Below are 13885 nucleotides of genomic sequence, written 5' to 3' on the forward strand. Positions count from 1 at the left end.
CAGTGAGTCTGGATTCTCCCAATGTTATTGGGCTTGCTCACAGGGGTTCAAAATACAATTATTATTTAATTATTTATTTTTATACACAGTATACAATTGTATTTAATCAAACTACACAATGATGACTCTAAGACTTTATAGATATTACAGTTTCATGGTCTGTTAATGCATGATTTTCTGTAAAGCCGCTTTTGAAACGATGTGTGTTGTAAAACACGCTACACAAATAAAAATGACTTGACTTGGGACATGGAATGCTGGAGACCCCACCAGTCTTCTTAAAGGGATAGTTCACCCAGAAATTTGAACCTCCTGTTGTTCTTAACCAGTGAAACCTTTTCTCTTCTTCGGTACATTTTGAAAAAACAAATCTACTCAAGATTTAAAAGATGCAAAAGTATAATTCAGAAGTCATAAAAGTTATAAATTATTCATTATGACTCATGCCTTGTTCAGAAGGCATATGATAAGGTTTTTTGAGAAAAGCTCTCCTGTCAGCGTTCATGAGAGTGCACCCCCTTGCGAGATGGGCCGTTCAAGTAAAAACTTGCCTGTATGCTTCAATCAGACTGTGGCTTATTTATGTATGTGCAGCTCTTCAATCTTTCACAGTTTGATTTCTGAATACTGTGGTTTATACATGTAAGGCTGGGCAAAGAAATGCATCTCCTCTTCGAATTCAAACTCATCAGACATGTTTTGTATGTTTGGTTCTATGCTCCAAACCTTATTGGTGCACCTTCGGCATGAGTCACGTTGAAAAAATTATTAGACTTCTGAATAAAACTTTTGTGTCCTTTTGAAGCTTGACGAGTGGTCACCATCCACTGCCATGTTATGACATCACTAAGTAGATTTGTGTACCGAAAAAGATGTTCTAAACCAGTTACATTGGTTTAGAACGACACTAAGGTGAGTTAATAATGAATTAATTTTCATTTCCAGGTGGACTATCCCTTTATCTAGCAAGACTTCATGAGTCAAACAGTTTTCTGTTTAACATCTTGGCTATGCTGGTCCACCTGCTAGACTACCAAACCAGCACTATCCAGCATAAACCAGCATTGACATTTTCAGCAGGGTTAAACAAAGTTGTTTAATTGCACAAGCACCAAGGTCAGCTTTACATTTTATTATCTTCTGAAAAGGAGGTGATGTTTGGAGCAAAAGAAGAAATAAAAACGAAATGAACCAAAATAAAATAGGGTACATTTACGCATTTGGCCGACGCTTTTATCCAAAGCGACTTACAGTGCACTTATTACAGGGACAATCCCCCCCCGGAGCAACCTGGAGTTAAGTGCCTAGCTCAAGGACACAATGGTGGTGGCTGTGGGGATTGAACCAGCAACCTTCTGATTAACAGTTTAGTGCTTTAGCCCACTACACCACCACCACTCCATGGTGGTGGCACTTCATAGTAATGTTATATATGTTAACATTAGTTAAAAGTTAACATGAAATATCAATGAACACTACTTTTATAGCATTTATTAGTCTTGGTTTATGTTCATTTTTACATGCTAATACATTTTAACACTGCAATTTCAATATGTTAACATAAGTTAAGGCACTACAAACGTATACAGTATGCTGACATTAACTAACATTAATAAATGCTGTACAATTATTGCTTATTGCTAGTTTATGCATCAACTAATGTTTTGGAATGTGTTTTGTTCAGATCGCTGAACAATTGTAATTGCAAAAAAAAAAAACATTTTGACAATCAACAAAAGCTGCCTTTAACTTCTTGCTTTCCTCTGCTAATCCAGTTTCTTGGCTCATTCCCTGCCGATTCAAAGTCAAATTCCCTCTCGAGCTGACTTTCCAGATGAGCAGTAACATGTTTTTAATGATCAAGAGCTGTTGCAGGCAAGGTTTCAGGTACCTTGTCTGGAGTCCAAAGAATGACCCTTATTGTTGGAGACATGGCAGCATATCCTGTTCAGTATGGCCATGCTGGGATTTTAATTACTCTACTGCAGAGCTTTGGGATAGATTGAGCAGCGATGGAAACAAGTGCAGCCCTTCTTAACTGTGGGGAAAACGACAACTGTCTGCGTCCAGCGTGCTTCAGCCACATGTAAAAATAAAGGTTTAATATTGCATGAGACAAAAACATATTAATGACAGAAGGAAGAATTTTTCTCACAATCTCAGCAGTTTTAATTCTACTGCAATGATGCATGTGGCATTAAGACTGGAGTATAGAATATCATTTGTTTTTACTAATTTGTACAGAAAAGGAATGCAAAAATTCTAAAGTGAAAATTGTTATTTGGTAACTGCTGTAAGTAGTGATATTATATTCCAAAATTCTGTATATTTTTACTGTTAAATATTGTGTGAATTAGAATGAATTGTTTTACAATTAACATTGAATGTCATTTAGCAAGACAATACATACACTTTAAAATATTTTTTTCAATTATGCTTTAATAAGTAAAATGTATGAAACATATAGGCACCATAATAGCATTCTGTAATGCCACTGTATTACATTCTAATAACATAACCATTTTTAATGCACATTTCTGGCGACCACAGCGGCAAGTTTATTTTACCATACATTTTTTTTTTTTTTCTAATAACTTATTCCTTTGCATAAAATTAATAATTATACTTATGTTGGCTTGACAAAGGTTTTTCCAAAATCCTTAAACCAAGACCAAAATTATGAATTTGTGTGTGTGTGTGTGTGTGTGTGTGTGTGTGTGTGTGTGTGTGTGTGTGTGTGAGCGTGTATTTATCACTTTGTGGGGACCAAATGTCCCCATAAGGATAGTAAAACCCGAAATTTTTGACCTTGTGGGGACATTTTGTCGGTCCCCATGAGGAAAACAGCTTATAAATCATACTAAATTATGTTTTTTGAAAATGTAAAAATGCAGAAAGTTTTCTGTGAGGGTTAGGTTTAGGGGTAGGGTTAGGTTTAGGGGATAGAATATAAAGTTTGTACAGTATAAAAACCATTATGTCTATGGAAAGTCCCCATAAAACATGGAAACACAACATGTGTGTGTGTGTGTGTGTGAGTTGTTTTTTTGTGGTTTACGCAAAACATTTTTTAAGTTATAAACTAGTAATTCCGAGGGTATTGTGCCATAAATGTGGTTTATGAGGACACCCCTGGTGTCCCTGCAATTCAAACAGTTTAAAAAACATACTAAATAATGTTTTTTTTTAATGTAAAAATGCAAGTTTTCTGTGAGGGGTAGATTTAGGGGTAGGGGATAGAATATATATAGTTTGTACAATATAATAATCATTATGACTCTTATGTCTAATGTCAACATTTGTCAAGCTAACATCAAAGTTTGTATTGACAGACTTGACTACTGTTATACAATTGTATTGAGAGAAATGTAGCTAAAAAAAAAGCATAAATAATGGCTTTATTGGTTATAGAGAATCATACCTTTGACAAGGTTATACATTGAAAAACATGTTAACCTAAAAAGTGTGCTTCATGTCATAACATCTAAATGAACTGGTTTTATTGCAGTCCAGCTGATATAACATCACAGAATCAACCTGTTGTTGAATACATTGTAACATCAGGTAAAGAAAAACTACTTAACGTAACAATTGCAGGTTATACTTTTTACAGTGTACACAAGATTGTGTTTTTAAGCATGCCATGCACTTTGAAGTTACAAGGCTTGAAAATGTGTCAAGGATACGAAAACTAAAAATGGTTTCATAATGACAATGTGAACAGACAGAGAGCAGAGGTTATTTGTGTTCCTGAAACACCTGGATTACTGCATGAAGCCAAACACGCAGAACAAACTCAACATCACATTTTACTGACCAACATCATGTGAATTCCTAATCATTTCCAGAACAAGGTGGAGGCAACAACAGATAATGATGTAAGTGTGAAAAAAACTGTCTTCAAAGGAAGACAGAGACAGTGGGAAAATCTCACAGGACAGGAAGAATGTCTGCTGAAGTGTTTTGAGAAGACCTGAGGAAGGGGTGGACTAAGAGAAGTGCAGAATCGAGTAATTCTATCATTCAACAAACTTTTAAAATATAGCAATGCAAGCAGGACAGAAAATGTGAGCAAAAATAGTCCACAAAAAGCCAGATCTAAAGGAAAAATAGTTTGATAATCATTTTGTAGAACATTGGAAATATCTTTAAAAATACTTAATTATTTGTTGAAAATATAAGAAAATCTGGTTCAGCATCAACTGTCTGCAGAGTCAAATAAAGTAGTTTTTGAAGATCCAATTATTTTATACATGTGTAAACTGTTCTGGCTCATTCTGTCTGAGTTCTCTTGTTCATTACAAGTGTTAACTTTATTTTCAGCCTTAATTCGTTGAAATTCCTGCAGAGAAAGCCCTAAAAGGATTACGAATCAGAATACACAGAGCTGAATGAAAAAAGAGCACATGAGCTTAAACAACACAGACTTGAGAGTTTTTGGTCTTATGTTCTGTCTGATGAATTATCAGTTCTGCCAGTTTGCAAAAGTCATCAAAACTTGACTCTGGAAAAATGAAAAGGTTAAATATACAAATCAACTTTAAAGGGTGTCGTTATTGAAATGTAAATTGCCACAGCAGATACCTGGATACTGTCCTTAGTTTTAACCCTGTAAAATCACCTTCCATTGTTTGGCCAGTTCAGAGAATATGTATAGTCATATCTACTTAAAAAGCTCTCTGACCAAGCCAATGTAAATCTTAGCTGGTTTCTAAAAACAGGAAAGTGTTGGCAGATAACTAATGGGAATGTTCCATTGTCTGAACAGACCTCTGACATCAGGTTTTCCTTTGCTTTGCTGGCCTTGCTTTGGTTGTCACTGGCCTAACAAGGGGGAGAGAAGCACTCCTCCCCCCCTCTTACCCATTACACACAGTTTTAACAGTATTTTTTGATCACCAGTTGATTTTCTTGATTTTATGTTGATATACTTTCATACATTGAATCCATTTGAATTCTCTACACCTCCACTGTCAAATGTGTCTCAGGTGCAATAAATATGATTTCAAAGGACATCTTCAAAACAATGACACAGGATTTAAATAGGACCTGTATTGATCAAATACACAGACATTTCATAATCGGGGGTGTTTGAATAATTCATTTATCAGGAAAGTAACAAGATGGCTGTCTGACCTAGATTTGTAACCCCATTTAAAAATGCATGACTCGTTTCCTCGTGTGATTTTGAATTATTCCACAATTGCAAATCCTTTAGTTGAGAACGAGAAATAATATTAAAATATTATCATTTATTTTTAAATATATAATTAATCTTACACTTACAGTTAAGAAGAAACTTAAAGAACTGTAGGAAGCAGTAAGGGACTGTTAAATGTTAAAAAAAAGAGTGAAATAAATCATGACAAATAAAATGCAAAAAAATTAAATAAATATTATTTCATGTTTTCTAAGTGATTAATTCCAAAACATAATTCAGTGTTTGAAAACCAAATTTTATCTGATCTTGGACTTAAAGCCTCATGTTTCTTTGAATTGAGATGTGCAGATACCTTGGTCAGCTGGTCCATTTTTATTTTATCTATATATATATATATATATATATATATACACACACACTATTGGGTAAAAGTTTTGAAACACTTATTCATTCTTTATTTTATATATATATATATATATATAACTTTTTTTTTCACATTTTAGAATAATAGTAAAGTCATCAAAACTATGGAATAACATAAACTGAACAATGGGAATTATGTTGTGACTAAACAACATCCAAAATAAATCAAAACTGTGTTAAATTTTAGCATCTTCAAAGTAGTCACTCTTTTGACTACAATTTGCAGAAATGTACTCTAGACATTTTCTCAACCACCTACTTGAGGTATCATCCTGGGATGTTTTTTAAACACTATTGAAGGAGTTCCCATCTATGTTGGGCAGTTATTGACTGCTTTTCTTTATATTTGGTCCAAATCAACAATTTCAAAAACTTAATTTTGTTTTTATTAAATTTTAGTTTTATAATGAAATAAATTTATATGGTGTTACTATTATATTTTGGTTAACAAAACTAATTTTAAGATTATGAGAAACATTTCAGTCAAGTGTATAAGAATATATTTGTATATATATCAACACAGTGGCGATTTATATATTCAAACATTTATAAAGTTCCTCTGGAGGGGTTAAAGGAACAATTCACTTTATAATCATTATAACTATTAAAAATTAATTATCGCATTACTCTAGAATAGTCCCATGACTTTAGTGAAACAGCAAGCTTTCAGATTAACAAAGGGGAGGGACAATTTACTTGATAGCTACATCAATCAAGCTTGGCTGTTAGACATGCATGGGGTGATGTCCGTTGTCCCAAAAGCATGATTTAATATCCAAACGCAGCCTGTCTTTTAACAACCAAATACACCTTGATTAGACCACACGGACAGCTAAATGTTCTTTTGGTAAATATCTTCAATTACATCTTCAGATGGTGGTTATTATAATAAAATGGTAGCTTGTACAAATTCAATGCACTTGCCATACAATTGTTGACTCAACATATTTCAAGGGCAGAAAAGCTGTAAGCAATAGGGAATATCTGATTAAATAATGCCATAGATTTTAAATGTAATAAGAAAAAACTTGCCATTATCTCGGCTTGTGTCTTACTCCTATAGATGCATTTCAGAATGATTACAGACAGAGCTTAACACATATTCACTGACAGACATGTACTAATGGAGAGTGAAGAATTGGCTAAATAATTGAAGTCTCAAAGTTGAATGATAACTGATTATAGTACATCAGATCTGATTCAGAATTCTATTGACACCCATGAGATGCCGACCCCAGCAACTGTTACTTTTGATCGCTTCAAGCTAATCAGGCCTAAACCTTCACCATTCAGTTTAGAGACAGGCTAAGATATCTAATCTCTAAAATAAAACAAACATTACAGAGAACAATCCTCCTTTCTTATTTATTGTGTCTATCATGGACATATAGAGAAATCTTTTCCTGAATAACTGAATTAAGTTGAAAGGCCCTGGATTACTTCTATTCTTTGATTAATATGTCGTACACTACTTAATAACTTAATCACCATTGACCGGTACTTCCCAATTCTGATGGAGCAATGTGGCAGAAAACAATCTGAACTCTACAACTGCTTTCAGAATAAGTTTCTTTGAGGTTTGCATTAAAAGAAAGGCAACACAGAGAGAGAGCTTCTCAAGAGATGTAACATCTAACATACTTTTTACTGACACAGAACAATGCTCTGTAACACAAGCAACCAAAATCAAAGTCACATCAAAAGTGCCTTTTGTTCTACAAAAATAAATACACATTTCTCATCACCATTGAGCAACTTCGTTGTGTGCACTATTGGACACAAGTATGTTTTTGATTTTGTTGAATGGTGTTAAAAAAATAAAATTAAAAAAATTAAACACAAAGATTGTTTCAATCTGCATTCTGGTTTTGAGACTGATAGTGTTCCCATGGTGACATGGTATCTTTAACTTTAATGCCCCTGTAGCTTCTTCATGATTTGGCTGTTGGGTGGCGCTGTAGTGAAAAGTGTCCCCACAAAAGCGTGCGTCCCCCACATCGTGTGCCGGATCACTTTACAACAGCCCAGATCCTCGATCTGAAAACCTAAATGGCGATACCTTTCATCCGTTTCAAAGAGGGTGTTGTTTGTGTATGATCCAAAAAACTGAGGAAAGAGAATAAAAAGTCACAGAGATTAAGACATGTTAAAAGTTTAGCAGCAGCTTTTGGACTGTTTCTTGAGGTTGGTACTAGTTTGTGACTTACTGCAAGACCAGAGGATGGGTCAATGAAATCTGCCCAAAATCCTTCTGTTCGGAGCGCTAAACATATCTCCTTAGCACCTGCAATAAACTGCATATAACACAATTATCAACACTCTCCATTCAGTAATCTTTCGAAAACCATGGAGCATGCATTAAGTTAGCTTACAACAATGCTTTGGCACATGCTCAGTTATAAAGCTTCCCTTTGAAATGTAGTGGCCCACAAATAAACAAATACCATGAGAATAATACGGTCACTCCAGTATTCCAAGAGCTGGGCACCATGCCAATTGCACAAGAGCCCCACAGCCATGTGAACCAGACAGTAAATAACAAAGACTCTCAAAAGGCATGCATTGCAGAGTCACAACTATCTCACTTTGTCACAAACATGTTCTAATGTACTTCAGCCTTACAAATTTGTTAAGACAAAAGACAATGAAAAACAAAATCACTTAAAAGGCACTAAAGTTTCGATTAATCATTAGCACTTAACAGATTATTCAGCTTGTGTCCAACTTAAAAGGTTGTATTAAACATGCTTACTAACAATAAAGCAGACAAAATCATCTTTTAAAAGTACCTCTAAATGAAAATACTTTTTATTAGGATACATTTTCTTAAAACAAGTCCAAATATTAAGTATTTTCTCATGAAATTGTAACTTGTTTTAAAGGATTTTTAGACCATTTTAAAATGGAAAACAAGACAAAAACTCTTGATAACAATAAGATTTTTTGCAGTGAATTTCTTTACTGAATTAATCATTATAATTCAGTAAAGAAATTCACTGCATAAAATGGGGAGGGTAGAGGCACATGGGGTAACCTCCTCCTGATCGCTATAATGTGTGGTTCTCGCTCTCGATGGGGCGCATGGTGAGTTGTACGTGGATGCATCGGAGAATTGCTTGGGCCTCCACATGTGCTACTTCTCCACGGTAACGCGCTCAACAAGCCATGTGATAAGATTGACGGTCTCAGATGCGAAGGCAACTGAGATTCATCCAACGCCACATGGACTGAGGCGAGACACTTACACCACCATGAGGACTTCGAGCATATTGAGAATTGGGCATTCCAAATTGGTGAGAAAAAGGGAAAGAATGTGAAACGTCAGAATAATAGAAGAGATCTCATCACATTCCCAGTGGGTCAGAAGTTTACATACACTATGTTAGTATTTGGAAGCATAGCCTTTAAATTGTTTGACTTGGGTCAAGCATTTTTGGGTAGACTTCCACAAAATTCTTACAATAAGTTGTAAGAACACACTTTTTCAGTTCTGCCCACAAATTGTCTATCGGATTTAGGTCAGGGCTTTGTGATGGCCACTCCAATCCCTTGACTTTGTTGCCCTTAAGCCATTTTGCCACAACTTTGGAGGTATGCTTGGGGTCATTGTCCATTTGGAAGACCCATTTGCAACCAAGCTTTAACTTCCTGGCTGATGTCTTGAGATATCCACATCATTTTCCTTCCTCATGATGCCATCTATTTTGTGAAGAGCACTAGTCCCTCCTGCAGCAAATCATCCCCACAACACGATGCTGCCACCCATATTCTTCACGGTTGGGATGGCGTTCTTCAGCTTGCAAGCCTCACCCTTTTTCCTCTAAACATAATGATGGTCATTATGGCCAAACAGTTACATTTTTGGTTCATTAGACCAGGGGACATTTCTCCAAAAAGTAAGATCTGGATGAAACAGTCTTGTGGAGGTCCACAATAATGTTTCTAAGGTATTGGCTGATTTCTTTTGATTTTCCCATGATGTTAAGCAAAGAGGCACAGAGTTTAAAGGTAGACCTTAAAATACATCCAATGCTACACCTCCAATTCAGTACACCTCACTCCTGTGCCATCTGCCACGAAAGCCATTTACACATCTGGCCAAAATAAGATATGCCACTATCACATTTCGTTTGTCTGTATTATGAACATTAACATTTTACATGTCCATAAATTACAATAAAGGGTAATTGGCGCATATGACCCTGTATAGTTTGTTGAGGATAACCATCATTAATTCACAATGTAAACGTGACAAATTAAACCACCTGGTCATCTTATGGTTAGATGGAGACCTGGAGTGGCCATCAAGCACAGTGTCTCGACCCACTGTGAAATTTGCCGGAGGATCATGATGATCAGGGGGTGCTTAAGCAAGGCTGGAATTGGGCAGATTTGTCTTTGTGAAGGACGCATGAATCAAGGCATGTCACTTCCTTCTGCTCTGACAGTGTTCCCAAACTATAAGGATTGTTTTTTCCAGCAGAACAATGCTCCATGCCACACAGCCAGGTCAATCAAGGTGTGGATGGAAGACCACGGGATCAAGACCGGTCATGGACAGCCCAATCTCCAGACCTTAACCTCCACCTTAAGATGGATGGCCACAAGCCAACAAGTCAAATAAAGTCAAGCTGCTTGATTTTTTGTGCCAAGAGTGGCATAAAGTCACCCAATAGCTATCTGTACATTTTACTCCAACACATCCTTATAAATAGTAAATCCAGAGAAACTGATCATTTTTGCCCAGAGCTGTACAGTAATACATTTTTAAAATCAAACATTGTACATGTTAACATTAGTTTATACATTAGGTATCATGACCAAACAATGAACAATATAATTTTGACAGCATTAATCTATGTTTATGTTAGTTAACAGTGTATCAACTAATGTAAATATATACAACTTAAGACTTTATTGTTCATTGTTAGTTCATGTTAACTAATGTTAACAAATGGAACATTATTGGAACATAAGTGTTACCAAGTAATCTATGTCACTGAGTCCAGTTAAGTAAAACAACTAGATCAACTCACCTGAGCCAGCAGCTGTTCTCTCTCCTGGTCCACCTTTTCAGTCCAGGCCGTCATATCGTTCTGTGTCCTTTGAGTAACGGTGACCACCATCATGCTAGCTGACGGTGCTTCAGGAAACATTGACTCAAAATCTGAATAACAAGACAAAAGGGACACAAAACTAGAGCCAACTGCATAAATAAACAACAATCACGTTTGGTTGACACTCAAATAAAATACTTGCTGTATATGACGGAGTAAAGCTACACTGCAGAAAAAAAGCTAATATGGTGTATTCTGTACAGTAGTTACACACTCATGGCTAAACTTAACTTTAAATTGTTCTTAAACTAAATGCTACATTAAGTGTCTAACATAATAATGGAAATGCTACCCTCTTGTGGCCAAATTGTACACAACACCATTTAACACAAACCTGATTTTAATGTGTACCTACAAAATTGTCCCAGACAGAGCTCAGCCCTACTAGGACACCCTTCCCTTCTTATTAGATAGTTATAAAGCATTACACTAGTTCAGGTTAAACCTGAGAAGCTCAGCTAGTCTTGAGACTGAAGCATGCATACCTCTCTTTAACAGTTCAGGGCAAGACTGAACAGCACACTCCACAATGGAATGATCAAAATAATTTTCTGCTTTATTGATGTCCTGTGCTGCAGCGGTTTTATCACTTTCCTATTTAAAACAAAAAAAAAAACAGGAAGTCATCAGGAACAAGAATTAGAATATCTGAACTTATAATCACACAACATAATGAACAAACTTTATCATTAAGATTAGAAATCCCTTTTTTTATATACAAGATATTATTACAATCACAAATTAAGTCTATTCCAAAAAGAGATAATTCGGTCTCGAAGGATCATACATGAAGTTCGTGGATGAACTGGGCCAGGATGAAGTTGTGCCTCTCGCAGCTAGACTGAGCAGTGAGCACATCTGGCATCACACTGTGGATTGGTGCAGTCTTCTGCTGGACAGTGCCCTCTAAATGGCAGTCAAAACCAATGTTACCCGGCAATTGGAAACGTTTATCCTGAGGTCCAAACGGGCCCATGGTGTCATCTGGCCACACTGTCCTCGGCGCTAATAACAAACACAGAATGTTACTAAATGGTCTATATAGCCTTTATATCAGTAACTCAGATTTCTTTGGTATAATACAGATAAATGCACTTATTCACCAATGTCAGGGGTTGTGTTGTTCAGGTGTGGCTCATCTGAACCAGATGCCCCAGAGAAAGTTCTGGCCCCTACAACACGGTGAACTAGAACGTGAAGCCCCGGCAGGTATGTCACCAGCCGAGCTCTGCCACAGAGCACCTGAGAGAACAGAAGACACATATTACTACACATCTATGATTAAATTCGTTTTTTAGGTTCTTCGACTATGCATGTAACCCTTTGCATATGACAAACTGAATGGGCAAATTGCAGAACTGAAAAGTACACATACACTGGTCATCCTGTTGGGCTTCTCTTGTTCAAGAATGGACTGTGGGTAGAAAATAAAACGACTATAAGTCAGAAAAAGCCAGAGCAATGAAATATAGCTCCAAACACACAGTGAAGGTATTTATTTATTTTTTTTTATCTGAACGGGTAAATAAAGGGTTAAAAGAAACTGCAACATTAGTAAAATATTTTCCTGAGTAGCAAATATTTCCTATGAGAACAACTTATAACAAATTTGTTGTTATACACATCTTAGAAATTAGCAAGGTGTATTACAGCAGATTCAATTTCATTTTAAGTGACATGTTGAATAATAATGTTCGTAGGTTCAATAAAGGAAGTGTATAAAGTTATTGACCAAAACTGAAATGTTTTGACCAGAAAAGAATACAAAAATATAGACAGTTAATGACACAATCCGAGTCTACACAACTGTGTCATTAGCATAGATGCTAACTAAATAAGTTGGGGTCGCATTTAATAACACTCCTTTAAAACTGACACATAACTTGTATTATATCTTCTTTGGCACTCTCTTTGTGAATAAGCAGTAAGTATATTTAGATAACGAATGTATTTGTTCTTACCTGAATATTTGTATGACTTATCTTAGCTGTTTGCTTGCTAGAAGCTAGTCTCCTTTAACCTTATGAATACGTAATTACGGCAACCTGTAAGGGACAAACAAAAACAGTTCCTGCAATTCATTACAGCTCCACAAGATGTCAGTAGATATAAGAAATGTTGTCTGTAACAATTTCTCTCTCTCTCTCTCTCTCTCTCTCTCTCTCTCTCTCTCTCTCTCTCTCTCTCTCTCTCTCTCTCTCAATTTTCAATTGTCAATTTCAATTTAAAAGTACTTTATTAGCATGATTGTGTTTACATACAATATTGCCAAAGCATTAGTACACAAAACAGATAATGACAAGACAAATAATAATGATAAGATAGAATTAAAATAAGGTGCCAGGTAATTAATCAAATAAAATAACAATATACACTATACAATATAAAATAAAATATGCATTTGACAGGACATTATGAACATAAGAGTATATGTTCAGTTTAGCTGCAACTGATGCATGATCTCTCTCTCTCTCTCTCTCTCTCTCTCTCTCTCTCTCTCTCTCTCTCTCTCTCGTCTCGCTCTTCTAGACAGAAAGATTAAAAAAAAAAAAAAACAATTGTCACACAAATAGTTAGTCATTCACACTCTCCAACTAGAAAATTTAATTTGAGTTTTAATCATCAATGATTGGACATGTCAGTTGTCGTGCTGATTTCTCACTCAATTTTAAATTTGAAAGTACTTTATTGGCATGATTGTGTTTACATACAATATTGCCAAAGCATTACACAAAACAGATCATGACAAGACAAACAATAATAATAAAATAGTAACAAATAACAATGAAAATAGAATTAAAATTAGGTGCCGGGTAATGAATAAAAATAAAATAAAAACTATAATAACAATATACAATACAATATAAAATAAAATAAGCATTTAACACAACATTATGTACATAAGAAAATAAAAGCACTGTGCAGAACTGTGACCTTGTATGGGTATGTTTAAGGCTGCCCATTGCACAAATGGGCCTCTATTTGTTCCTGGGAGACAACAGATGCCCTAACCCCGCCCCCTCCCTAATCCTAACCATATGGAGTATCCTGCAAGGAACAACCAGAGGCTACTTTCTCCCATCGTGGTTTAGGGGAAGGTGTAGATGTGGCCTTTAGGGATAGGGACCAATCAGGGGAATAAGAATCTGGTGGGGAGTCAGATTTCGGCACAACATCGGCACAT

The 13885-nt window shown here is 35.7% G+C and overlaps 2 protein-coding genes across 2 annotated transcripts in view; one reads left to right on the forward strand and one right to left on the reverse strand.

Moving 5' to 3' along the window:
- The window catches only part of lypd6 (LY6/PLAUR domain containing 6), a 47391-nt gene extending 36871 nt beyond the window's left edge, over positions 1 to 10520 (forward strand). The window contains exon 5 of the mRNA XM_052142918.1: positions 10068 to 10520. Within this exon, the coding sequence (XP_051998878.1) occupies positions 10068 to 10208 (141 nt within the window). The 3' untranslated portion in view covers positions 10209 to 10520. The remainder of the gene's footprint in view (positions 1 to 10067) is intronic.
- Positions 3471 to 12753, reverse strand: mmadhcb (metabolism of cobalamin associated Db). Its single transcript, XM_052142913.1, has 8 exons — positions 12663 to 12753; positions 12077 to 12115; positions 11805 to 11943; positions 11489 to 11706; positions 11187 to 11295; positions 10621 to 10751; positions 7792 to 7878; positions 3471 to 7690 (listed from the first exon to the last, which is right to left on the reverse strand). The coding sequence occupies exons 2-8, from the start codon at positions 12083 to 12085 to the stop codon at positions 7496 to 7498; spliced, it is 888 nt and encodes a 295-aa protein (XP_051998873.1). The 5' UTR covers positions 12086 to 12115; positions 12663 to 12753; the 3' UTR covers positions 3471 to 7495.
- Between the last annotated feature and the right edge of the window lie 1132 nt (positions 12754 to 13885).

The sequence above is a fragment of the Xyrauchen texanus genome, chromosome 14 (genome assembly GCF_025860055.1).
Source record: "Xyrauchen texanus isolate HMW12.3.18 chromosome 14, RBS_HiC_50CHRs, whole genome shotgun sequence".
In the NCBI taxonomy this organism is placed as follows: Eukaryota; Metazoa; Chordata; class Actinopteri; order Cypriniformes; family Catostomidae; genus Xyrauchen; species Xyrauchen texanus.

What these genes read in the sequence shown, in the direction of transcription:
- mmadhcb (XM_052142913.1), bottom strand. An exon ending in CAACACAACCCCTGACATTG is followed by an intron (nt 11,707 to 11,804) that starts GTGAATAAGTGC and finishes GTTTGTTATTAG; the next exon opens with CGCCGAGGACAGTGTGGCCA. An exon ending in ACCCATCCTCTGGTCTTGCA is followed by an intron (nt 7,691 to 7,791) that starts GTAAGTCACAAA and finishes CTCTTTCCTCAG; the next exon opens with TTTTTTGGATCATACACAAA.